At 36.6% G+C, this 27,624-nt stretch overlaps 1 protein-coding gene and 1 pseudogene across 4 annotated transcripts in view; both read right to left on the bottom strand.

The window, feature by feature from the left end:
• COL11A1 (collagen type XI alpha 1 chain) overlaps positions 1 to 23,214 on the bottom strand; it is a 200,902-nt gene extending 177,688 nt beyond the window's left edge. For all 4 annotated transcript variants that reach the window (XM_032867238.1, XM_032867239.1, XM_032867237.1 and 1 more), the window contains exons 1-2: positions 23,088 to 23,214; positions 1,510 to 1,677 (exon numbers count right to left, since the gene is read on the bottom strand). In XM_032867238.1, coding sequence (XP_032723129.1) covers positions 1,510 to 1,677; positions 23,088 to 23,193 — 274 coding nt within the window. In that variant the 5' untranslated portion in view covers positions 23,194 to 23,214. The remainder of the gene's footprint in view (positions 1 to 1,509; positions 1,678 to 23,087) is intronic.
• On the bottom strand, positions 15,515 to 16,095 carry LOC116873437 (annotated as a pseudogene).
• Positions 23,215 to 27,624: the final 4,410 nt, after the last annotated feature.

Here is a 27,624-nt window from a genome sequence, read left to right on the forward strand (position 1 = left end):
TTTAAAACTAACTTCCTAAAAAACAAACAAACAAACAAACAAAAAAACCCCTAACTTCCTGAGTATTTCCAGAGCTTTTCCGTGAGTGTATTTTTCACTGTTTTTTTTTTTCCTCTCGGAAATTCCCACCCCTTTCTTATTTCTGCATTAGAGTGCAGATAAATAGAAAAGCAACATAACTTTTAAACTTGATTTTTTTAAAAAATATTTTATGGACTTAACTATTCTAACGTTTTATTTTCAAAGTCAGAAAAATTAATGCATTGACATTCTTTGTATTTTCAGTTTGTTACTTTTGTCTGTCACAAATTATAGCAAAACAAAAAAAAATTGGGGGGAAAAACAGTTTAAGAAAAATAAATGTGTTTTCAAAAACACTTTAAAATGTCCATCCATGAAAAACACACTATCTTGTTTTGTAATTCTTTAGTTCCTTGATTTTTAATTTTTCTGTTGTTAGGAAATAGTTTTTATGTGAAAGTAGGGAATTCAAATCCCTTCAGGTAAAGATAGTAGAGAGGATAATATGAAGAGTTTAAATGATAAATTATTTCTGAGGATTCCAAAGCACCAACAAGAAACAGCTGAGAGTATAGGGAATAATGGCCTTGGCAACAGACAAGACCTGGATTAAATACTGACCCCTTGTAATTTGGACAAGTCCAAGAACTTCAGTGAAACTATTCCCTCTTCTGTTAAGTAAGGATGAGAACATTCAATTTAGTATAGTTATAGAAAAAAATAATTGACATGTATACAATAGCAGACCTGTAAGGAGTTGCTTGCCTTCACAATGTGATGCTCAGAAATTGTCATTTTATCACTCAACTCCCTTTCCCTACATTACCATGATTAGATAACTAGTGTTGTTAAGTCAGTCTTGGAAAGAAAAATAGAAAATATTCACCAGGTATTTTTCAATATCATTACAAAAACTTTTCAGGGAAAGATTTACAAAATCTCTGGTCCCAGATCTCCTTATAACTATGAGATATGACTAACTTTTACTATATTTGAGATAAGAACAAGATCCAAAAATAACACAGAATAATCTGTTTTATAACATCTGCTGAAGAATTTCAATAGTACATTATATTAATTTTAGAAAGAAACTCACTAAGTATGTCTAAACCACATGCCCATTCAATCCACATGGGTAGTCATTAAGGGTAAAGTTGTCATGATCCCCCTAATAAATAAATTCTACATGGTTATATGCAAAAATAAGCTAGATAAAATATTGTCTTCACATTTTGTCATCTTGCAATAAAATAATAAATTATTAAATTTTCAAATGAGTATATCTCCTGTGATTGTGCTGAATAAAAATTGGCAATCATTAAATCATTAGTTATTTTCAATAAGTCACCTTAGAGACCACAATGTATTCAGCATCCCATATATGAAAGAACTATATCTGTCCCAATAATTTTGCATTATAGAGCATGATAAGAAGAAACAATAATAATTTGTAAAGTAGTAGTAGTTGTAGTAATCAAGTGAACATACCTGAAAATAATTGTTTTGTTGGAGCACTGAGTTGTGCTTGCTTTGAAACTCTGTAAGCAGTATCCGAACCTTGTGAATTCTTTCTGTTTGTGCAAAAGCCCGTTGTTTTTGATATTCCCTCTGGAGAGTTGTGAAAATCTAGAGCTTTCAGAACATCAACTGGAGCAGCTGAAAATAAGTTAAAAGTAAAAAAAAAAAAAAATTGAACAAATAATCTAATATAAAAATGAGTATTTTTAACAGATAAAACAGTTTGTTATTCTACTTCTCAAATCTGCTACTTGCCATATTTCCCTAACATTTGGGTGGGAGATTGCGGAGTGGGACAGCAGATAAATTATAGACTATAAAATCCTCAAATACAAAATAAGTCAAATCAAGAATAAAATTATGGAAAAGCAAACAGAAAATATTCATGTGTGGGGGAAAATATGTAGATTTAGAATCAAATATATAGAATACATATGTTTTATATATATGTAATATAATACATATTATATATAATATATAATTTAATATATGTGAATTTACATCCTGTCTGATGCATCTCAGTTACAATTTATAAAGTCTTTAATCATTCTAAATAATTGCATTATTTGGAATTAAAGTGAAAGCCAGCATCTGGACATATTCCATTAATTTCTAATAGATTATTCAACTATTCATAATCTAAATAAAGGTGGTTTTGAAGGTTCAAATTCACAATATTATACATAATCATTACAAAATGTGTAATTAATAAGCCATATTGTATACACAAAGAAGTTATAAAGAATAGGTAACAAAACATAATACTCTTGTCTTGAGTGCATCTCTATGTTAGTTATCTACAAATTATATATAAGCATATAGCAGTGTGAGTAGTATGTACTGTGTATGTACGTATATATATGTATCTTTGCATGTATATGCATATTGAGGTATAATTTGTTGATTTTTACCCTCTAAATTTGCCAGGGTATTTCATGGCCACTGCTTCATGCTTCATGATTCTGATTGAAAGTCCCGGGAGATTTTGGATAAAAGTGTAATCTTTAGATAAAAATGTAATAAAGTGTAATCCATTTGGATAAACTTGATGTTTTAAACAGCTTCTTTGGAATAGAATTCACTTGCCATGTAATTCACCCATTTAAAATGTATAATTCATTGATTTTGGTATATTATACTATTCACTTTTTTAATTGGGGTAAAATACATACAACATAAAATTTGCCATTTTAACCGTTTCATGTACAGCAGCATAATTACATTCACAATGCTGTGCAACCATCACCACTATCTGTTTCCAAGACATTTTCATCACCCGAAACAGAAACTGTAACCACTGAGGGGTAACTCCCAATTCACCACCTCTGCCTAGGTTCTGGTAACTGATAATATATGTTCTGTCTCTATGAAGCTAACTATTCTAGAAATTTCATAAAAGTGGAATTATACAATAATCCTCAGAACACTGAACATGAAATTACCATATGACCAAGGAATTCCACTCCTAGGTATATACCCAAAAGAACTGAAAGCTGTCACTTAAATTGATACCTGTGTGCCAACGCTCACTGAAATGTTATTCACAATAGCCAAAAGGTGGAAACAAACCAAATTTCTATCAATACATGAACAGATTAACAAAATGCAGTACATGCATACAATGGAATAGAATTCAGTAATAAATAGCAATGACGATCTGATACATGCTACTGCATGGATGAACCTTCAAAATGTTACACTATATGAAATAAAGCAGACATAAAAGGACAACATTTTAGATCATCAGACTCCCTGATCCACAACTGAATATGTGCTTAATTCATTAAGCAAGCCAAACCATGAGTCATGTGGTATAAGCATTGTTATAAAAACAGACTTCAGGCTGCGTATCACTCAATATACCCATGTTCTATTGATTTTTTTCTCCTTATTCAAAAATAAAACATTCAGAGAAGGCCATGCATTGTCCATTGTATTACTGAGCATGCCTGAGACAGATGTCCTTACTGCAAGTTTTTAGATTCCCGTTCAGAAAAAAAAGAGATCACTTCTGCCTGAAAGTGAGCCAGTATTACTGATTTGAAAAGTTCAGGTGTTAGTTAAAAAAAAAAACAAAATAGAATTGTGATCAAATTTCAAAATACGTTGTGTTTTGTAAATATACTGTTTCTGGGAGGACTTAATGAGAATGGAAAAAGGACTCTGATTTCAGAATTAGAAAATACCATCACAATTTACCACATTCCATAGAGGATGTTGTTTTTTGAAAATTATAATTTCAACTAGTAACTTTTTTACAACTAACAGTTCATTATAGAATGAATGAATGAATGAGTGCTTGTGAGCAATACATATTTGGTCATTTCCTTAGTTAATTAAGATTTAGGAGTATTGACTTCCATACGTACAAACACATGTGGATGAAGCTTTACGGGTTTCCTTTTTAGAGTATGGTAAGCATACTTCCTTTAACAATACTCTGCCTGCCTATTTCATCAAGCCTCTGAATCAAAATCAACATATTATCCTATATATGGTTCCAAATTATTAAAAAGAAATAAAAAAACTTTTTCTTTATAGAAATCAGACACTTCAAAGGAATCCTTAACTCTATCAAATATGATTCTCTCTAGTTCAGCCTTGGAATATTTAAAAGAATCATTGCATTCAAAAGCCTTTTTGCAGGAGTTCTGCTCATGATGGTCATTTTTTTTAGGCCAGTAGGAACCCCTGACCATTCTTAACTTTCTTTCTCTTATCATAAAGTACAAAAAGAAAGTAATAACTATAATGGCTTCTATGTCTAGAAAGCCTAGTATGTGCCAGTCACTAGGCTAAGCTCTTGACATGCTTTTCAGGGCATATGTTCTGATCCCCACTGTAGAGATGAAGGAATTGAGAATCAGAAAGCAAACTTAGGACACTCCTAAGATCTGGGCAAATATCAAATCCAGGCTCTCGCCACTTTGCCACCTTCATTCCTATACCCTGTAAAAGAAACTTAAAACATAAACAATATACTAAGATTATCTTGAGACACTTAATTGATTCCCAGTGTTTATATTTGTTTTAAATTACACTCAATTTATGTTTCAGGGTATAAATGACTCTGAAAGAGTCATGAAGTCATGAAGACTCTGAAAGAGACTGTTTCTAAAAGTCACAGCTATAAGATAAAATAAGTAGATAAGACTGTGACTTATCTGCTTATTTTATCTTATCTTCTTGCTCTGAGGCCATTAGCAAAAGTACAGCAGGGTCAAGGCTCAAGGACCGACTGACTGAACAGAGTTACCAAAGCTGTAACTCTTAAGCAGAAAAGGACGCAGTCTCACGGTCATGGTCCCAAGTGCTCATGGGTAAATAATACATAAAATAAATCACACATCCCTTCTCTCCAGAATATCTTTTCACAGGATGACCTTTTCCAAGAGCACAGATTTTGTCACATTTGTTCCTTCTTCCTTTGAAAGTAATGTGATAAAAACACATTCCCTCTACAGGATTCAAAATAAGGGCTCTATTTTTAAAGCCTCACAAAATTCTTTGTAGAGACACATTATATGAGATAATTCACTCTTCAAAAACCAATTTAAAAATAGGGACACAAAGTAAAAATTTCAACTAGGTTTTTTTCCTTTTCTAGAAAAGCATATCAAGTTATAATAATGCAAAACTTAATCAAGTTTTAAAGTTTTTTCCTTCAAATAAACTAAGTAATAAATTAAGCCACTTTGAAATCTGCCTGTTATTTGATCTCATAATTGTAGCATTTAACAAATTCTCCTAATATGGATTCTATGATTTTATACATACACACACATACATTATACGCACACGGGAAAGTTATTCTTCATATTTTATTAACTGAACTGCAACTGTTTAAAGATTAAAAGCAGTAATTGTTGTAGCTTAACTTGATACATCTAAAAAAGTGAAATTTCCATTTTCAAAGCAATTCTTAAATGCCCTTAATATTGGAATCGTTTCCATGTTGCCAATAGCTGATGCCACAAACCATGATTAGAATTTCAGATGTATCCTATTAGCACGTTATTTTGTTCAACAGTATTTCTTCCCGCTTTTTACTACATACTGTTAACTTTATTAAATGGGAAAATAAAATACCAGAGCCCAGTGCATTACTCTAATAGTCATTTAACTGGCTTCCACATCTCTTCTCATCAGTCTGCACACCACAGCTTGAACAAGCTTCCAAAACTCCAGGTTTTATGTCACCTTGCTGCTTAAATTTCTCCAGTGAACCCACTGACTTCCAAATGGTATGCACAGACCCCGCACATAAAATCTCTTAGGTCTGAACACACCCGTTTGTCTGCCCAGTACCACCCCAACTGCACCTCCACCATTTTCTTTTCTTTGTCTTTTCCCCTAACTCCATCCTCACTCAGTGCTCTAGTCATACTGGACTTAGTCTTCCCAGAACCCCCACATCCATCTTCTTTCTCCTGCCTCTGGGCCTTTATAAATCCTGTTTTCCCTATCTGAAACATTTAGCTCCATAGCACCTTGGGAAACAGAGGATATAAGTGATGTGTAATCTGCTTCAGAAAGAATTTCCTATCTCCCAAAGCTGGGTTTGATATACTCACCTCTACTATAACACTCTACACATTTGGTTTTAATTATTTACCTATGCTTTAATTTTTCCCTAACCAGAGAAGAACAGGTAAGCACACACACACACGTACCCACACGAGCTATATAAAATACTGGCTGAACGTGAAACACAATAATGTGGAAATACTACAAACAACTTTCTCTGTAGCTCACAGGGCCCTCTTATCTTAAAACAAAAATTTTGAGGGCGAATATGTCTTTTCTATTATGTTTCGCTGATCTCTTGGACACCCCAACTCATTCACTGATTGGTTCATCCCAGGTCTTTAATCCTTTCCTTCTGTTGCTTTCAGTGTCCACATGGATTACTGATCTAAAGTCTCTCAATGCTTTGATTGTTTCATCTCTAATTAATTCCTCCTTTAAACTTCTTCACACACTCCCATGACCAATAAGGAGTAAATGACACCAATATATAGCGTGGAAGAGGGGGAATGAGTCCAAATCCCATCCCTGGCACTAGCATCTGTGTGATTTGGACTGCTTTGCCCCTCAGTTTCTACATCTGTAAAATGAAAATAATAAAAAGTATTTACCTAAGAGAGTTTTTGTGAGTTGGTATTTGTGACAATGCCTTAGAACAGTGGTAGGAAAAACTATGCCTATGAGTTAAGCATTTCTATTTTTGTAATGGTACAAGAGATACGAATGGTTCTATTTTTACGCAGTTAAAAAATCAAAAGCAATGTAGTATTTTGTGACATACGGAAGTTATACGAAATTTAAATTTCAGCATCCACAAATAATGTTTGCACTAGACTACATCCACACCCATTCATTTATAAATTGTCCATAGCTGCTTTCACCCTACAACAGAGTTGCATCGCTGTGATACAGATCATACGGTTCACAAAGGCTGAAATATCTAACGTGGTTTCTTTTAAGCTGAGTCCTGAAGGATGGGTAGAAGTGTATAAGCTAAGAGAAGGGTGACAGAAATATCAGATATGCAGCACGGATACAAGACAGTACAGTGTACAAAGAAATGAAAGTAATCAAGGTTGCCTGACAAGACTTCAACACTGAATAATTATTAAGTGTCCAAACTCTCCCTGCGTGCATCATGGCTTCTGAGGACCTCTTGAGAAAAATCAGACCTCCACCATGGAGATTCACAGCCACAATCTCCAAGTGAAACACTGACACTAACTCCTATTTCCCCAACCCCAAATGTAATGCTCCAGCTGATATAAATCTGAGTTTCTAAAATATTCCTGTGCTCCCTTTATTGGGAATTTTTCTATCCTTTCTCAGTTGTCTAAGGATAGTGACTGTTTTTCAATCCTGTCTTTGGAATCTCCCAGATAATTTTTACAACATAAGAATGCCTGAGTCCTGTGTAAGAACTAATGACTAGAATGAAGCGGGGAGCAGGGAGCGGGGGTGGGGGGGGGCATCCATGTTTTAGAAGTTTCCTAGATGAATCTAATGGGTGGCCAGGATTAAAGCCAGGTGATCTAATTAACCTTTTGATCTCAACTCAGTCTTGACTTCCTTCAGGAAATCATTACTTATCTCTACCAGGCTGGGCTCTGTGATCCACTCATGTGATCCCAAGTACCCTATATTCCCCTTGGATAACTCTACATTCTATTTTGTTACTTGCTTCGTTATCTCATTCTCACTCAGGCACAGTGTGTGTCTAAACTCCCTGTTATGGACTCATACCACCTAATTTCCCTCCTTCCCTCTCTGCTAAGCTTGTAATGTACTGTTTGATGTCTGCTTCCCCTGATAGACGGTAAACCCTCTGACAGCAAACATCAGCGCTGTTGATGTTCACTGTAGTCTTCATAAATAACATAGCGGCTGACACATAATAAATAATCAACAGAAATATGTTTAATGAATGAATGAATACATGAATCGAGGAGCAGCTACACCCTGCCTCAGAGCCAGAGTTTCTTTCCCATCAGTCTGAGAAGGAAAATGAATGTTAGAAATGGCCTTTATAAACAGCACCTTAGAGAGCTTCCCAAATCGGATTCTTTCCCTTTGATTCAAGTGTGGCAAGAACACGGTTCTTCAGTGGCCTTTCTAAAGTGATCCTTCCCCATTTCTAGGGAGTCACTTATCCTCATATTATACCTCACATCACAGGCTGCATATGAAACATAACATTGTAGGGAGAAGTAAAAGTAAACTAAAACACAGAAAGAGTTATAAACGATCTCCTGGGACACCTGGGTGGCTCAATCATTTAAGGGTCCAATTCTTGGTTTTGGCTTACTTCATGATCTCAGGGTGGTGAGATCGAGCCCTGTACCAGGCCCCAAGCTCAGTGGGGAATCTGCTTGTCCCTCTCCCTCTGCTCCTCTCCGCACTTGCACACACACACACACTCTCTCTCTCTCAAATAAATAAATAAAATCCTTAAAAAAAAATATTGGGGCACCTGGGTGGCTCAGTTAGTTAACCATCTGCCTTTGGCTCAGGTCATGATCCCAGCATCCTGGGATGGAGCCCCACATCAGGCTCTCTGCTCAGCAGAAGTTTGCTTCTCCCTCTTCTAGCTGCACCCCTGTTTGTATTCTCTCTCTCTCAAATAATTAAATAAAATCTTAAAAAAGAAAAAAACTAACTTAAAAAAATGAATTAAAAATAAAATCTTCTACCCCGTCATTAAATGCTTTGCTGCTCTAGATAAATATCAAAAAACCAGGAGTGCTACCATGTTCATGTAGTGGTGGGATGTAGGACTAACAAAAGAAAAAGTGAGAGTGAAGTGACTATTATTATAATTTAACTATTACCAATACCTTGCTATATTTAAAATCACAAGAGCTCTTAATAAAGTCTCAAATGGACTCTTTAGGATAGGATATAAGTGAATATGACAAGTGACTAGGCAACAATTAATAACTCCATTTCTATACTTAGAACTGCCCAACTTCTAATCCATGTTTGCCCAACTTCTAATTCATTTTCTAGTCCAAGCACTTACTATCTGCATGACTTTGGGTAACCTACTTACCCACTCTCTAACTTAGTTTCTCCAACTTAGCCTCATTTTGAGAATTCAAGAAAATAAGGCATTTTAACCTCTTCCAACACACAGTAAACACTCAGTAAAAATACTATCTAAAAGCACTATGTCCTTGAGTTTTCAACCATCGTGAACATCTTTAATAGTTCCAATGAGCATCACCCATGTTTCCCCCCAGAGTTGTAATTCACTTGATTCTTGCTATCCATTTCCCTGACTACTTCGGGAAATCTCCTTACAGATGAGCAGAAGACTAAACAGGTTTCCATCTCTAAAGGTCCATCAGGTATGGACCATGACAATTATGTAATGCTGAGCAATCTCTCCAGCATGTTCTTATGTCATCCCAAGTACATACAACTCCAGGAAATTGCCTGGAATGTTGGTAGCTTATGCAACCAGATAGGTCTCAAATCCCCATCTTCATGTTCACTGCTCCATCACTGCTCTATAGCACAACCTGACATCCATATGCTATCATTAGCATTTTCTCCTTTTAATAATTTTTTGTATTGCATAGACATTAACATAACTCTAGATTAAATAAAGCAACTGTGACATTAGCTATTTATTAAAATATTAAAAGAACTGATATTTTAGGGGTGCCTAGGTGGCTCAGTCAGCTAAGCATCTGACTCTTGATTTCAGCTCAGGTCATGATCTCAGGATCATGGAATCAAGCCACATGTATAGAGCTCCGTGCTCAACAGGAAATTTTCTGTTCTTTTTTTCCCTCTGCCCTTCCCTCCCCCACACTCATGTGCTCTGTCTCTCTCTCTAAAATAAATAAATAAATCTTTTTAAAAAAACTAATACTTTATTGTCTTACCTTGGGTACTATTTCTTCATTTATTTCAAACACATATATGCTATACACCAATCTTGTATTGCAAACACGAATATTAAAAAATAAAACACATTGACCTAAATTCTTTCATGTTTAAAAAAAGAAGTATGAAAGTTCATCTTTAAGTGACTGTGTGGCACAAATAATGTCAATAGAAATCACATAAATTTCCTGTCCCAACACAATTCTTTGCAGCTGAATAATTAGACTTTTTGTCTGTATTCTATAATCTAAACTTTGTACTCAAAAAAAGTGTAAAATGGGAGAAGTGAACTGCTTGAAAACATTAATAAATTTGAAGCTTATAAGATTATAGTTGCAGAATTTACACTAACTACTTCCCCCCGGGCATGGGTAGTATTTAAGGTTCATTTTACCCCCATGGGATTCTACAATAAACCTACATGTTTTGTCATTTTTAAACCTATTTTTTTCACCAGTACTTCAATTCATCAATTTATTTTTTTTAATTTCTTTATTAACATGTAATGTGTTATTTGTCCTAGGTGTACAGGTCTGTGAATCATCAGGCTTACATACTTCACAGCACTCACCATAGCATATACCCTCCCCAATGTCCACAACCCAACAACCTTCTCCATACCCCCTACCCCCAGCAATCCTCAATTTGTTTTTTGAGATTAAGAGTCTCTTATAGTTAAACTTATTTTTTAGAGAGTATATTTCCCTTCAGGAAAAAAATGAATAAAATAAAAAGTATCTCAAGGCTCAAGTTTTTTATGGATATCTTACAAAAACTGGGTATTTGATACTCAAACCAAGAACAGCATCAAATTGAGAATAACATGGACAAAGACATGTGTAAAAGAATAGCCTGCAGTTTTAGGAAATTTGTAGTTAATTTCATCAATACCAGGCACCTAACAAGCCTAATGGTAATACCATTTCAGAAAACAGACACCCAATGACCAAATGTAAAGGTTCTTCCTTCCAATCCCATGAAAATATCAGCTTAAAAAGAAGTCACTTACACAGTGAAATTCAAGATTGGAACGATCAGGGTAAAAGAAATACACAATGAAATATTCTGAAGTAGAAGTAATTGAAAAATTGTGACTCTCAACACAATCCACTGTATCCACATCTCACTATTGACTGTTTATTCTAATTCTGACCTGCCCAGTGTTTGAGAGATATGTGTGAACCCTGTGATCCTAGTTGAGATTTAGTATTGATTGGGAATAACAAATAGATCTGCTTTGAGTATCAGCATGTGTGTGCATTTCCTTAACAATATTATTCTGTAGTTGCTTTTATGTCTTCAACTTTAAATATCTCCCATCTACTTTTTAAGTAACCACAAGTCCCACATTATTCCCCTGTTAAACCAGCTGAACAAACTCCCATTATTACGTCTATACAACTATAATCTCTTAGAATAACTGAATCGATGTGCATGATGTTCATCAAATAAGTAAAATCCTTTTCTATGTGGAAGTTTGACTTTGACTATGTCTATACATAAAATAAATTTAAAAAACTATCGCAATTATGTGGATAAAAATGGCCTAGAAGCTACCCAAACGCTTTAAGGCAATATTTGTACTCCTTGTACTTTAACAACATCTAATTCTACATTTGATAGAATGCCTTAAGATAAAATCTCCACCTTAAATTTAAGTAAGTCGTTACTTTTTATAAGTGACAAATATTTGAATAGTACTAAGAAAAAAAAATAAATCCTAAATGAGGGTTGAGGAGGCATGGATTTTAGTATCAAATTAGAAAAACAGGAAAGGCCCCAATAAGGAAATAATGTTTGAATAGTCTAGCAAGGCATAAGAGGCTTCTCTATCCTGATATTTTAACAGCATGGCATTCTAAGCAGAAGGAATAGCAAGTGCAAAGTACCAGAGATAGGAGTCGCGCCAGAGGGGAGAAGTTGGAGGAAAACACTTAGGTCTCCAATAGAGGAAATAAAAGGGGTATTAGAGATGAGGTCAGAGAAATAAGGGGGAGGAAGTTTGAAGGCAGATTGTACAGGTCCTGTGGGATGTACAAAGAGTTTAGGTTGTATTCCAGGTGAGATGGAAAACTACTGGAAGTTAAGGGAGAGGAGTAACATCAACCAACGAATTTTCCAGACCACTGTGCCTGCTGTGTTGAGAACGGACTATAAGGGCACTAGAGTGGAACACAGTGCGGAGGAAGCAATTGTGATCCTCGAGGTATAAAATTTTGTCAATTTTGGAATGCTGAACTGAGGAAGTACTGGGTCAGATTCTGGATATATTCTGAAAACATAGCAGATAGGGTTGCTGGTGGGTTGGATACAGAGTATGAGAGAAGAGGAGTGAAAGCTATTCTTGAACATTTTAGTTCAAACATCTGACTGATTGTGTTTTCATCAATTGAGCTGGAAAGATTGTGAGCAGAACAGGCTTCAGGAAGATTCTAATACTGAGGTTTGGGTATGCTAATATTGAGACAATTTAATACATTCCACTAGAAACGGCTGAATAGGCAGTTGAGTCTGGAATTCAGGGAAAGGATATGGGATAAAAATAAAACTTTGAGAGTTGACAGCCTATTAACAATATCTAAAGCTATAATTAGTTAATTACACTTATTTGAAAACTCTGATATAACTTTCTGTGAAAGAAATCATTATGACTTAAAGATTATAATAAATATTTTACTTTCTCAAACAATCAACATATGGGGTGCCTGGGTGGCTCAGTGGGTTAAGCCTCTGCCTTCAGCACAGGTCATGATCTCAGGGTCCTGGGATCGGGCCCACATTGGGCTCTCTGCTCAGCAGGGAGCCTGCTTCCCCTCTCTCTCTGCCTGCCTCTCTGCCTCCTTGGGATCTCTGTCTGTCAAATAAATAAATAAAATCTTAAAAAACAAAACAAAACAATCAACATAGAGATCTTTGTCCCACATATGAATCCTCAGAAACAAACAAAACTACTTATAATTTATGTCCTAAAACATGCTACAAGTTGGATAATAACAAGAATGATCACATATAAGGCTTAAAATGTTAGGCTACATCTTTTATAAACATGTGTACACATTTTGTTTAATGTACTCCCTTATAAAACAGGAAGATTATGCATTCATACATTTTTCAATTCCATAATGGCCATAACCCTGCATCAAGTGTGACTTAAATGTACTAACTGTCTTGGAGAATCCCATGTGATTTTACAGTGGGCTGGCTATTCCAGAAAAAGAGTATGGCTTCAGTTCCCTGGTTACTTGTCAGAAGATCCAGTGGTTGCAATCAAAGGGAACCACCTAGTATGGATAGATAGCAAAGTAGGTATTGACTCCGCCAACTTAGCAGCATGCCTGTATTTTTTAATTAGTCCCATGATTCTGTACCATGCAGAAAAAAAGTATCCATACAGTTTCTGTTATGTGGCCTTAGCCTATTCTCCTAACCCAGAAGCTAGTCATTTAATCTTCACGGTTATTGAACAGCCTCAATCCTGAACTCTCTTGTATCATAAAAAGCTTCTATGAGCTGAAAACTGAAAGCAGAAATAGTATCACAACTCTGAGGATGGTGAAGGAAAGAACAAATGCCAGTTGAGGGTGTGATACTTAAAAAGCTTGACATTTGGGTTTGCAGGTGGCCAAAGCTATTAAAATGTTTATTATTAAACTCAAAACTCAAGTTTCAATACAAGCATTTGACTTTAATGTTGAGAAAAACAATATTTGTTGGCATTTAGTTTATTACATGGTGTAGAGAAAAGGATTTAAAAACAAAGCATGATCTCTGTCATAAGCAGTTGATCTATCCAAATCAGTTGCAGAGTCACTCCTCTTGGGTAATTGGGTATTTATCCAATGATTTGCACACAACAGATAAATAATCTTTTACTTAACTTCCAGTGCCCTGTTCTACAAGCTGGATATGTTCCCATCTTTGGGTGTATTTATTTCCTGATACAAAAGAATCATAAATCCTTGGATGTACATCAAAATCATCTGTGAGGTTTATAAAGCACCTATACTTGGATTCTGTACAAAATCTACTCAATCAAAATCCACAGAGATGGGACTGGAAATGATTGTGATAGCAAGCCAAGGCTGATTGCCCCTGTCTTCTTGACTTTAGTATAATCCCTTGCTTATGAGGTCATTAATCCATATGATAAACATTTATTAGCCATCTATTCTACTCCAGGTATAGTGCTAGAAGCCTGAATGAAAAAGATGCATTCCCTGTTTTAATTTTAGCATCACAAATATTCGGTGATAAATATTCAGGTTTGGAGTAAATATAGTGTGCTTCAGAATGTTATGCAAGGTCAACTACCTCCGTCTTTATGGTTGAGGAAAGGTATTCCCTTAGAAGATAATATCTAAATCCTAAGTAAAAAGCAATGGTAAGTGGTTTGGAAGTGTTCAAGGTGGAGATCGTAGCTTGCTCAGAGGCAAAGCAGAGACTGACATTTTCAGGAAATCACAATAATATCAGCAAAAGTCTGTTTGATACATTTCTGTAGACACTGGCAATAACTGAGATATATACCAGCTTATATCTCAGGTTGTTAGGGTACTGAAGAGCAACTCATTAGAGCTTCAACCAACACTTTCACTTCATTCAACAAAGATTTATCCAATACTATGTGACAGGCTCTGTTCTATGTGCTTGGGACACACTAAAACAGATAAAGATACCTATCTTAATGATTTTAGCGTAACTAAAATACACAATGGATAGGAATAAGATCTAAAAAATATGTTACATTCTTCTAAAACAATTCTACAACTACTGTCTCTTATCAAGCACTTGAAACTTTATATACTCCTTGCTTAAAGATGGCATTTCATAATATAATAATTATAATACATGTATAATGTGCAAATTATTTTCTAGAATGAGTTTACTAAAATAATCATAAAGCAAAATATAGATAGGCTGCTCTTTCTAATATTATTAAGCAAAATCAGAAATCCCTAACAACATACAAAACAGATAAAAGTTTCAAAATGAATATATGCCAGAATTTTCCCAATTAATACTTTAACAGATCGATACCACTCTTGCCTTAAACCTTCTTGTTCACCAGCAGACAGTGCAATGATGATTTATGTTGCTGTCAAAACAAAAATATGGCTTCATATGGTGTTTTTCTCTATGAGATTATTATGTTAAAGCAAACTACAATTTTAGAGGAAATATAGGCAATTGGTAGCCTCAAATATTTAGAAGTGTCTTTGAAGAGAATGTGCAAAATCTGTTCTCCAAATGAGGAAAGCTCGAGGGATATCCCAATTCATTCACTTATAGAGAAAAAGAGAAAAAGGAGGGAGGGATGTAATTACTGCTAATGACAAGACATGAGTATGTCCCTTCACACCACTCCCAAGTTAACTAGGTTTAACCTTGTCCCAGTCCACTGGGCAAAGTTAAGAAGATAATTTGCAATCTAAATAGTGACTGTATTATATCCTGTGCATTCTGGCATTCTTGGTAGACCCTGAGGACAAAAATAAAACCAAATCATAGTTACTATCTCCCAACAACTCCTACAGGAAGACAGATAAATGAGTAATTTTTAAAATAATGGTACTTTTTTTTTGCAAACTATGTATCTTTTAGTTACACTCTCCCAGTTGATTATATTCCAAACAGCTTTTAGATAACCAGATCTGACACTTCTATACTGAAAGTAATAGGTATACTGCCATGTATCAGTCTCCCAGAGTGGAATAAGACCTGTGGTTCCTTGCAATGGATCCTGATTAGAACCAGCAGCAATTTGTAAGTGTCCTTATTACTTAATGAAACCAAGTCAACCCCAATCTGAACCTTGAATGCTAACAGATACCGCTGTCAACTTCTTCTTAAATAAGTCAGAGGAAACAAAGTAACGTTTGTTGGCTTCCAGCAACAGCCCTTAGCGTTCTTCACCATCCTCAGAGTTTAGGTTTGTTCTTAAAATGGTAAGAGCGCTATGGCCTCCACCACTGAAACTAATGCAGGCTGAAGAGCTACCTGAATTGTAACATTGCCTTTTGCCAAGTCCTCTTTAAATTTCTCCTTGGTAGCTTTCAAGTTACTCACACAATTGACATGGTGCTTACTGTGATGCCTTTGCATGATTTGTCCATTACTGTTAAGCCCCAGGGCACTATAATCATAAGTCAAGGAGGCTGTGTGGAAACATTAGAACACACGATAAAATAAACATGAACAAACGATCAAAAACACGGGCTCTGGAACAAGACTGTCCAAGTTCAAATCCTGGGTCTATCACATAGAAGCTGTGTGACCTTAGGCATAGTAATTAACTTCTCTGTTTTTCAGTTCATTTATGGATAAAGTGTACATTTTAATATTAGCGTACTTCCAGGGCAATTGTCAGAATGAAGTGAGATTCTACGTGAAAAATGCTAACAGGACCTGGCACATAATAATAAGCATACATTTAGGGTTAGATCTTACTATTCTATCTGCCTGGAGATATGAAGCCTGATCTAAATCTTGAAGTAGGTAAAGACAATTCCTAGATGGACGAGAAGGGAACAGATATTCGAGGGAAAGACAATAGTGTGTTCTAGGACAGGGAAGAATACTGGCAAAAGGTTTAACATGGCTGAAGGGCAAGGTAAATGGGGCCAGGTCTGTGGCAGGTGGGAAATAGCTGGTCATCAGTCAGGACATACAGAGGGGTCCCGTCCTAAAGGCCACTCTACATCATGCTAACCCATTTGCACAATATATTTATTCTCAAAAGCAGCGAAGTATTCTGAAGACTCATCAGCGTTTAGAGAGAAGAGTAGCAGGAGGGTGTACTCCACTGTTGACACTAGCCTAAAGAGAGAAGTCAGGGAAAATAGCGGTACAATATGCATGGCTCTTCCTTCTCCGCAGAGCTAATAGGAGCACGAAGTGCAAACTGCTTTCAGAGTTTCTTATTAGTTTTGTCGAATTACAACCTCTGCCCTTTCTGGCAGTCATCCTTTTGGGAAGTTGTTTGCGAAGAGTTGAGTGGGGAAGGAAAGCCAACCATCTCACACAGTGGAAGGTTCACGCCTGTAAGACCGGATGCCAGTTTACCAGTCAGACAGAGGAAGGAAGCTTCCACTGACACTCTATGCGCTCCAGTTCTATGAATAGGGACCTTCATTTGCCTGTACAGTACAGGGCCATTCAAGAGCAATTAAATTTGTTTAAAATAAGAAAGAAATGCTTTTTACGGAAAAAAAAAGAAGGTTTGAAGGGATTGCAAAAGTTGATTGTGCTAAAGCACTTTTACACAGGTTTGTTTTAGTTCTCAATTGTCAAGTCGTATTTAAGCTGGTCTCTTACTCTGAAATATGATAACCTTTCTTTTCTCTGAGTTCTTTCTCCTAAATTAATAGCACTGTCTCTAATTCCATGCGCAGCAAGTAAAGAGTTTATTTTACCAGATAACAGTAGGTCTGGTGATCAGCCAATGTCTAAAGAACCAGTAGCCAAGTCAGTAGTAGGCCAAAGACTGCAACCAACAGACACTGCTCACTAAATCACTTTAAAATCGGCTTTCATCTTCTCTACCAGGTAGTATTATCCAAGTCGAGTTTTGAGACAACAGAAAGTACAAAAAAAAAAAAAAATGCCTACAAAAATAAAATTATATTAGGGTTTTGCAAGAAAAAGAAATATATATAGTAGACACATTATAATACAGAAGACAGGTTAAAATGAAAAAAAATGTTTATATTCTGAATTAAATTGCAAGAGAAATTAGAAGAAAAAAGTCCAAATTTAGGGACGTCATTAGAGTATACCAAAAGCTACACTGAAATTTGCATTTAAAGTTGCCTCTACAGGGAGAGAATTTAGGGAATACTGCAACTTTTTATATCATCTGTGCATACCTTTCTTTCTTCTTTGCTAAGGAGCAAAACTTCACTGATCAAAAACAAAGTTTGGTTTCCTCTCACCACTCCCAGCTCAGGTCACATTTCCCCAGTATCAAATGAGGGAAGTGGAGGAGTAAAAGCAGAAATGCAGATCGCTCTCAGCTACCCCTCTGTAGTTGCCTTGAATTCCTAATGATTACACCAACTGCCCTTAATTATTTCTCCAAAGGTAGGAGGAAAGAAAAGTGTGTTTAGGATACAATGGAATTCTGGCTTTTGAATAGCTAAGTATAATAATTAAAAATGATATAAAATGATGGGGATAGCTCAGTACTTATAAAACCCTATACTCCTATAAATTGCTAGCATTGATCATGAGTATAAACATTAGATTAGCTTCCACAGTATCTTCTCCAGGATCCTAAGGACATGTACTCTTTTCCCTAAAGATAGGAAAAGTCTTCATTTGGTGGAAATACTAGATCTACCATTGTTGTTGTCAGCACAACAAATATCATGTAATCTCTTAGGAGTGTCTACTTCCCTATAGATTAATGTTCCATTTATTTTTGAGGTAGAAGTTGCATATGTAGTCTCAGATGCTTTAAAAACAATCCAAAAGAAAAATTAATTGGAATTTGCATTACTAAATGCTCTCCTATATTTTCCCAGAGTTTGCCACTTGTTTGTGAAAAGATTATCTATTCAACAAACAAACCATATCAAGTAATAATCAATTCATTATCTGGTTTAGGACTAAAACCATACATATGTACAGTATATACCATCCAATCAAACCAAAATGAATTTGGAAATCATAGAAATTTGACATCATTTATAATAAACACATAGATATGTTATTAAATGAATATATTATTTGAAGTAAATAATTTATAATATATTTATATTATATAAATGTATAATTTCTTAGCTTCTTGAAAATTCGAAGTGTGCCCGGTCCTCCATTAACAACTTTAGAGTACGTAAAAAACTACGTTCCTAATCCAGCAACAAACACAGACAAAAAATATTTTACAAACTATTATGCTTTCTTCTCTGATACCGATAATCCTAAGAATCACATAATTAGATATATTAATAATATAAATGATCAAAAATCACCTTTCTCCAAACTTAGGAAATTGAAGAATTTTTTAACACATTCTACAACTCTGTTTCCTGTCTGATTTTCTTTAAATCAATCATTTTCACTTAATTCATATTCTCACTAAACTCCAACACGTACAGTTAGGCAATATTTGGTCATTCCATAAAGTCTCAGACCCACCATTATTTGCAGATATTTTCACCCCTATTGCACATCTTCACTATACTTACTTAGAAAAACACTGAATATTATGGAAATATTTTTAAAAAGCAATTTTTTAAAAAGAAAGGTAACTGTTTAGTTTGGGAGTTTGTTTTGTGTTTTGTTTTTTATTTTTTATTTTTATTTTTTTTCAGAAATCCTACCCAAGAATATGAAAAGAGATTCATGTTTGCCTTGCGATATTTTAGGGATAACTTAATTTGAATAATATGCTCTATGTTAGTCACATTGAGGCAAACACAGAACCTAAAATATTAATTAAATAAATTGTAAGTCATTATACTACCTAGGTATATACATTTCTCACTTGCAACTTCACAATTTTGTTAAAAAATATGAGAATACCTCTTAGAGAGTAATTTTTATAGAGTCTCAGTTAAGTATTTATTATGAAGCAAATTGTCACTTTAAGATATTAAGAAACTTCATTTTAAAACCAGTAGACAATTCTGGGAAAGTGTCTATTATTTAATCGAATATATATGTGGCACCTAAGTCTGTGTAAAACAAACAGGAAGATGCTTCTCATAAGATAGTTGATTTTCGTTACTGTTTTTCTATCAGACTGTGTCAATTTTTATTTAAAAAATAAGAGGAAAGACAATACAGATACCCCTAGTGGACACTGCATTTGTTATCAGAAGTGTATCTGACCTTTTAACTGATTCATGATTAAGTAAGCACAGGGACAAACTTGATCTCTTTGCAAAGCTGGGTTAGCACATACTCTGGAAGCCAGCACCATTTCACCTGCTGATCCTGGGCACTCAAAACACTCCAGCAAGGCTCACTATTGTCACAATTGCTGACAAACTCTGAAAGGTGCTCATAAAATTAATCAGCTTTTTGCAAGACACACTAGTGGCTTAACCACTGAAGGTTGAATACCATTTTAACTAGTAAAAAATGATTCAATTAGATACTATTTTTCTTAGTATTCAATTATAGCTTAACTTATTTTTAGAAGTCTTAAAACCATCACTCTGAACACAATCACAACACAGTCACTATAAATTTCAGGTAAATCTCAGGTTCTGTCTTAATAAGCAATTGCCAAGTTGCTAAATCCATAAATTTCTGAGATAAAATATTTATGTTAACCACAGGGAAACAAATGAAACATAATATTGAAGTTAATGCAAATGAATAATAAAAATAACACTCTTTTATAGTAAATCATAATAAATACTAAAAAAACTTTAATAGGCATGTTAAAGATGACCAAGTTATAGAGTTTGGATTTGCAAAGTAAAATAATATTATTCTGTGTGAGAGTATAAATTTTCTTTTAATTCATTCACTCCAAAAACTATGCTTTGTAAGGTAGGTGTTTTAGGATTCTAACTACACTTTTTTGAGAATCTAATTTATTATGAACCCAGAACTCCTTAAGACTTTAATGTCTTAAATCCAAGAAATACAAATTTTAGATGAAAATAGGCTGTTTTAAATTACCTTTCGATTTAGCAACCAAATCACACCCTACATCTCACCGACATCATAAATTATAGTACATAATACCTTTATTTAGGAACTGGAATGAAATCATATTCATTGTTAGTTCAATTGCAAATCTACTGGCTACCCTAAGAACTGAACACTGGATTTATTTTTTCTTTGTGGGATGATTCAGGCCAGTGATTCCTTTTTAAGCATTAGTATACTATTACTTCCTTTTAAAAAGTTTATTAAGTGGCAAAAATGCCAACAAGAGTAGATTTGTAAATATTACTTAGTGGGAAGTAATAAGCACCTAGCAAGTTGATGATGCGAATACCGAATCTTACAGTCTGATCATCCAAACACTCTTGTAACGTTTAAGACATTTTGTCACAAATGACAAACAAAAACAACATATGATCCTTAAATTTTGCTATTTCCCACATTATTTGGCCTTAAAATAATAAGCGGTGTTCTTTTTTCAGCATTTACTTAATGTGGTACTGGGATGATTAAGTGTTTCATGTCTGAAGCTAGATTGAAAAGAGACAATTTAAGCACTACAAGTGTAAAAATTTGACCTTTCTGATATCCTTAGAGTTTTAAGGAAGGCCAAATGTGGAAAAAGAACAAAAATTTTCACTGAAATAATCCCTGAAGGTCTACAATGGTGCTTCTCGAGTTTATATTTCATCCATCTTCATTGAAGAAAGTTTGGTTTCTATACTTTTAAATTAAGAGCTGGCATTGTGATACATTTGTCCATATGTGTGTGTAACAAGCCGAAAAAGAAACGGTAGATCTGTACTTTCTTAACGGAGTGTCCTTTTCCAGAATCATTGTAGGATTTTTAAGAGGCCCTAGGTTCTAAGGGAGATGCTTAAATTCCAAATAATAAATAATACCAGCAGAGGGCAGACCTGCTGACAGAAATGACCAACCCAGCTGGTGACCAGGTACCAAAGGTAAAAAGCAAACTTTTGATGGATTCCACTTTCAAAGACTCTATCATTTATCCTTGAAAATATTAAAATGGATAAATTAAAATAATGAGCAAAACTTGTATCCACATTGAAGCAAAATTTAAATTTGAGGCTCTGACTGTATTTACCAGGGAAAGCCAAGAGGAAGATTAATCCAGCACTGCCTGCTACTCAGGAAGGTGAGCACCACTAAGCTTGGGGAAGGAATACAGACCTGGTTTCCCAGAGTTCGACCTCCGGGAGCGCTAATTCCCATTAGGGGGAACTCAGATCTTGGCATCTACCTGGGCCAGACTCAGGTTTCTGCTAAAGCCTGCGCATTTGGAATTGACAACTTATTTCTCCCTCAGCCGATCCTCGCCACCCTCCTTCCTACCCCCCACTTCTCTGTGCACTTGAGACAAAGCTCGTTTTTCTACTCTAAACTCTTTGGACTCCGTTAACTCCAAAGGCCTTTGCCCGCCAGTCGTGTCTACGGCACCTAACGGACCGCTCCAGCCAGATGCCTTTGCGGGAAAGGGCGGGGGAAGGGGAGGGAGGAGGCAGAAGGGAGGAGTGAAGTCGCTCTCCCTTCTTGGGTACTGACAGGGCTGCAGTCTTCTGAGCAGGTCTGGTCAGTGAATATTTGGTGGTGCCACGTAGGAACTTTTCCTTACCTCTCCCCTCCCACCCCATCCCAGGCCCCCTCCTCTTCCCTCCCAATCCCTATTACTCCTCTCCACCCCGTTTGCTTGGCGAGTTTCATCATTCTCCAAGAGAACTGCACGTCCAACCTGCAAGAAGAAGTGGGGGTTGTGGGTGGGGGTCACAGTGGAGAGGAGTGGACTGAAATTCAGGGAGCCGTGTTCTCCCTATCTTCCACCCATTCTTTATAAGCTGCCAATTTTTTTTTTCCACTTAAAATCTCTTCAAAATGCCACACACACACACACACACACACAAACACACACACACACACACTTCTCAAGTCTTCTAGATTCATCACCTCTGCTTTCTCTTATATCCCGAAAAGTAAAAGAGCCTGTTTCTCACTTTGTTTCACACAAAGAACTTTATCAAGGTTCATTTTATACCCTTTCTCTATATTTTCTCCTCAGCTCACCCTTAAAAAGATATGTCCATTAGTTAGACTCTGAAGAAACCAGAAGATGTGCTCAAAGGGCAGTCTAGGGACTATTCCTCAAACAAAAGCTTTGTACAACTGCCCTTGTGTTCAAGGTAATATTTTTCCTCTTTTCAAAGACGCTGAAAAGTGGTGAAGGGCATTTCAGCAGGCTCTGTGCCTGACAGATCTTTTTTTCCTGCTACCTCTTCTCCCATTACTGTCCCGCCTACATCCATCTCTCTCTCCAGCCTTCACTTCAACCTGGTGGCAGCTACAATCTGGATTTCATTTAAGAGAATTGTTTTGGGGTTTTGGGGGGTGGGGGTAGGGCGGGGGAGGAAGCGTAAAGAGGGGGAGGGGCGCAGAATGACAAAGACCGACGGCACTCTCCCACCTCCCCAAAACCATTTTTTTTTTCTTACCTCCTCTGACCTCTCTAGCCTGGAAGAGGAAAGTCAGTGCGAGGGTTGTTATGGTGAAATTCCAGAGCCACCGTTTCGTTTTCCACCTAGAGGACCACCGCTCCATCTCCGGGCCCCGCACTCAACTGTGAACTCAACCCACGAAACTGCGATTGCAGACCAACTTCGTCCCTTCCAAGGTATCGTCGGGGGTGTTTGCTACACAGCCATTGAGGTGGGAGAGGGGGAAAAAGTCAAAGGGCTTTTTCTTTAAAATTTGATGGTTTGCTTCCTTCCTGTGTCTCGCCCCCTCCTCTCCCTCTCGGTTGGCCCCGCCGGCCGGGACCCTCCGATCCGTCCTCTGCGGGGCCCTGCCTTCAGACTGAAGGCAGATGAGGGGCTTCGACCGAAAATCTGAGAGGACTGCGTGCCCCTAAAGGCTTCATGCCGTCAGTGGGCCGGACGAGAGGCTCTGGGCAGCCCCCTCCTCCGCCCACTCCCCTCCCGCGCCCCCCTTACCCCGAGAGAAACTGACAAGCCGGCTGAGGGTCAGACCCAATCACGCGCCTCTCGGGCGGCCGCAAGCCCGCCCCCCTCTCCCTCTGCCCAAGAATCAGGACTCTGGGCAAGCCCAGCCCACCAACCACCCCCCATCTCCCCTCTCCTCTCCTCCCTCCTCTCCTACCAAATCCCCGAGAAGAAATGGGAGGGAGTTACGCGGGACGCGTGCTTGGCTCCAGCACTTTGGGAATGAAAGGAATTGCAGGAGAGCCCCGGAGCCCACAGAGTTTTCAAGGAGCTTCTGTATTCAATAAAAACAGCTACTTGTCTACTTGCACCCGTCTGTTAGCCTCTCGTTCGTCGGCGGGGGAGGGGAGGAGCCCAGCGTCTGATTTGCCACACCGCTGGAGTTCTGGGCTGGCAGCCGTAACCTTATCCTTGTGCAAAAATCTGCTTCTTATAGCAGACCTGGAACCAGAAGACTCATTGCTCTGCCTGCTCCGAAAAGTATTTTTATTTTATTTTATTTTATTTTATTTTATTTTATTTTTGAACTGAGAATTACAAGGGACGAAGGTGAGATGGAGGGACCTAAGAGGTCAAAACCCCTGATCTTTTAGTGAAGCTGTCCTTCGAGCTCTGAAACTGACAAGTTTCTGTCTTAAATGTTTAAATTCTGCACTACCTTCATTCAGACTCTCATCTCTTAAAGAGCTGAACGGTACTCTTGAGGCAGGAGGAGAAAGAGATGTATGGGAGCTGACATTGAGGGGGTGAGTAATTTAATTTTCCAGCTGATTCTGACTTGATCTCAAACGAGGGGGCAAAAGGGGAGGAGAAAAGACAAGGAAGGCAACTAGCTGAGATCTCCAAGCGTTTAGGCCCACAGCTTCTGTAAATGGTCTCAGAGGAGCTGAAAGCATGGGCACTCCACGGAAAAAATAATAAAGGGCATGTTTCTAAATTCCTTCAATTTACCCTTCCTCAAAGTGATAAACTTAAACCTGGAATATAGATTCCCTGGTCATTTTTTCCAAGCTTAAATTATTCCTTCTTGTTGGCTCCTTTTTGTTCCTTAATATTTCCTGAGATGTCTCTTTCAAGAATTTGCTGGAACAGAGCCCAACAAGGTAGCCTGCATACGTTAGGCACTCAGTAGAGATGGACTGAGTTAAGGAATACATTTTTCTGTTGACAAAGACTGGACACTTTGACCAGGGCCTAGGCTGAGTGTTTAAGATGTTTCAATGCTTAAGGATTCTGAGCTAAGTTTATGAGGCACGTATGTCCATTAATCTCTAGGAACCTAGCTTTCTGTTAGTTATCAAAATACACCTCATGATCCATTAATTGATCAGATAATCCATGTATGTGGTTTAGAAGTTGGAAGGAAGGTTTTCAGAGACAGGATGGAGGCCCAAGATGGAATTGTTTAACAACATAGATGATCATGGCATATAAAAATGGGGAAAGCAATTACTACTAAAGCAAAAAATACCTACAACATGACTGTCACCCTCTGTGACAAAGAACCATTCCCACATCAAGAAGTTTACCTCTTTGATAACAGTTTAAAACAAACAAATGAAAACCCCACTTTATGTTGGAAATGCTATTGGCAGAATCTTTGGGATGCCTTATACTAGCTGCAGAGAAATATCACCAACGAGTTTTTCAGATTCCAACTCAAGTTGCTAATATAATTTCATAAAATGATTACATATTATATTGTGTTTAAATGTGGAAAGTACAATTATAAATTAAGAACATTATGATGGAAATATAGGTCAATTTACCATCTTAATTATCCTTCTCAAAATGAAAAATTTGTGTGCATTTTCAGTTACTATACTTCCTGAAACACGATTTTTCTGTTCAATTCTTTGTAACTTTCTGAACTTGTTTTACAGGTCTTCTCCTAGATGTAAAAGAGCAAAATAAATACAAAGTTTAAATATGTATCTGTGAGGCTGCCAGATTCCTGAATCAACTCAATAGCCAGAGATAGTTAACAACGCTTGCAGCAACATGTAAGAGTGATATTCCAAATTGTTTCTCATTAGCTCTCCTGATTTACTGAGAATTCCATGGCCTGATACCATTCTAGAAGTTGAGAAATGATGCAGTCAGTCTAGCATGTCCCACTTTCTGGTCACATCTCAGGCCTTCTCACTGGGGTGAAAGGGTCCTTTCAGGCAAAATATCTTGGTTGAATAGAGTTATTACTACCTTATGCTTTCTGTACTCTGTGGTCTAAATTCCTCTGGCCACTGCCCAGTTAGGCATAACCTAGGTCTGAATTAATGCCTCTGGAAGGAAATATAGTAGATTCATGGAAAGGAGTAGGTAATTATGTCTAACTCTGGCAGTCTGTAGGCAGCTCCCAGACCTAGAGCCTCCCTGGAGCCAACTCATGGATTTATAGGTAGTGAATTCAACAAAAGGAAAAGTAACATTAAGCAGCAAAGGGAACAGAGGGAAGCTGGAAGGCACATGCCTCACCACCTTCAAATTCTGAAGGTGTAACTGCCAGGGGCATGACTTCCTAGGTCACCTTTTAGTCAGTCCTTGGTGTTCATATATAGATCCAGAGTGTAACAAAATATGACAGTTTCCTTGACATAGGTCTTTAATTCGGAGCACAATTAGCTATATGACATTCGTATCTTGTCACTTTAAAAGCAATGTTTGGAGATATTTGCTCAACTTTGTAGAATTCATTTGATTGTTAGCCTTTCAAAACCAAGATGAAAATGGCTTAGAGAAAAAATAGTCATTTCTTTTGTAGCAGTATTTTAGGTTGACTGTCCATATTGGCTTCTCAGGGAAACTAAGATAATAATTTGATAATTGACTTGGAGGTCAGATTAGGGGAATTTAAATGTTCTAGACAATCTTCAGAGTTCATGGAGCTTTAGTGAACATTGTGAAAAGTTCATAGATCTCCTTTAATCTCTTCACGTATGTCTAGGCATAAGGGGATGCAAATTGAAAATGAATGTTTTAAATATGGAGACCTCAATAACCAACCTGGGAATGAAGAAACCTGGTCCAGAGCTGGTTGCCCATAAAACAAATAGTAATGAAGTATTGAAAATAGAGAGAACTCTACATAATAGGACCTAAATCACTACAGGTAGAATTAGGGGAAAGAAGAAATAAATTAAGTGGCAAGATTTTTAGAAAAGATATGTCATCTTTTAAATCATTTCACATTCATTCTTCTTTTCTCATACTGATGTTTTATCCTCTTATTTTTGTTACATATAACATAGATATTGATATATATAATATGTATATTATATATAAGGTATACACATATATGCCTAGTATATGTATATACATTTTCTCCAGACATTTTACTGTAACTAAAACTATTGCACAGAATTTGACTTACTGAATGAGAAATTATTATGGGGATGGGAAACTCTTGCACACATCAGAAATACTTAAAATGTTTAAAAGAAAATTGCTGTTGAATATAATCCCTCTCTTACTGTGCCTAATGGTTTGTCTTTCTTGCCCTTTTCTGAACTTAGGTCAATTATTTTAAGAAAGAAATGACTAAGCAGTTTGACATTCATTTTACAGTTTTTCTAATACATGAGAGGCTAAAAACGAGGCTCTGTTTAAAAATGGTGTTAGTCCCTCTTACCTCACAGATGGCCTATTGTACTGTGAAAAGGTGGGGTGGGGAGAGGACAGAAAAGTTTATTTCCATAGTCCATCCTAGCTCACAAGTACCCCATAGTGATGACGGGGATTTTTTGGCAACTTTCCTGTGAAACAACTTACAGAACTTCAGAGAAGTCCAAATTTAGCCCAACTTCCATGATAAAACAGACTCTTCGGATGAAAAAATTGGTCTGTTGAAGTGTTAAAGGCGCCAACTCAGAAATGACTGACCCATCCTGTTTAAAATAACCTAAAGAAAACAAAACATAAGTGAACACACAACAAGCAAGGAATATCGCCCTGTACATGCATGTACACCTCTCTGAAAATATACTTCACTTAGCTATATTCGTTATTCTAGTTCTTTTTCATAATTGTCCAA

The sequence above is a fragment of the Lontra canadensis genome, unplaced genomic scaffold, assembly GCF_010015895.1.
Source record: "Lontra canadensis isolate GAN:19392208 unplaced genomic scaffold, GSC_riverotter_1.0 scaffold33, whole genome shotgun sequence".
In the NCBI taxonomy this organism is placed as follows: domain Eukaryota; kingdom Metazoa; phylum Chordata; class Mammalia; order Carnivora; family Mustelidae; genus Lontra; species Lontra canadensis.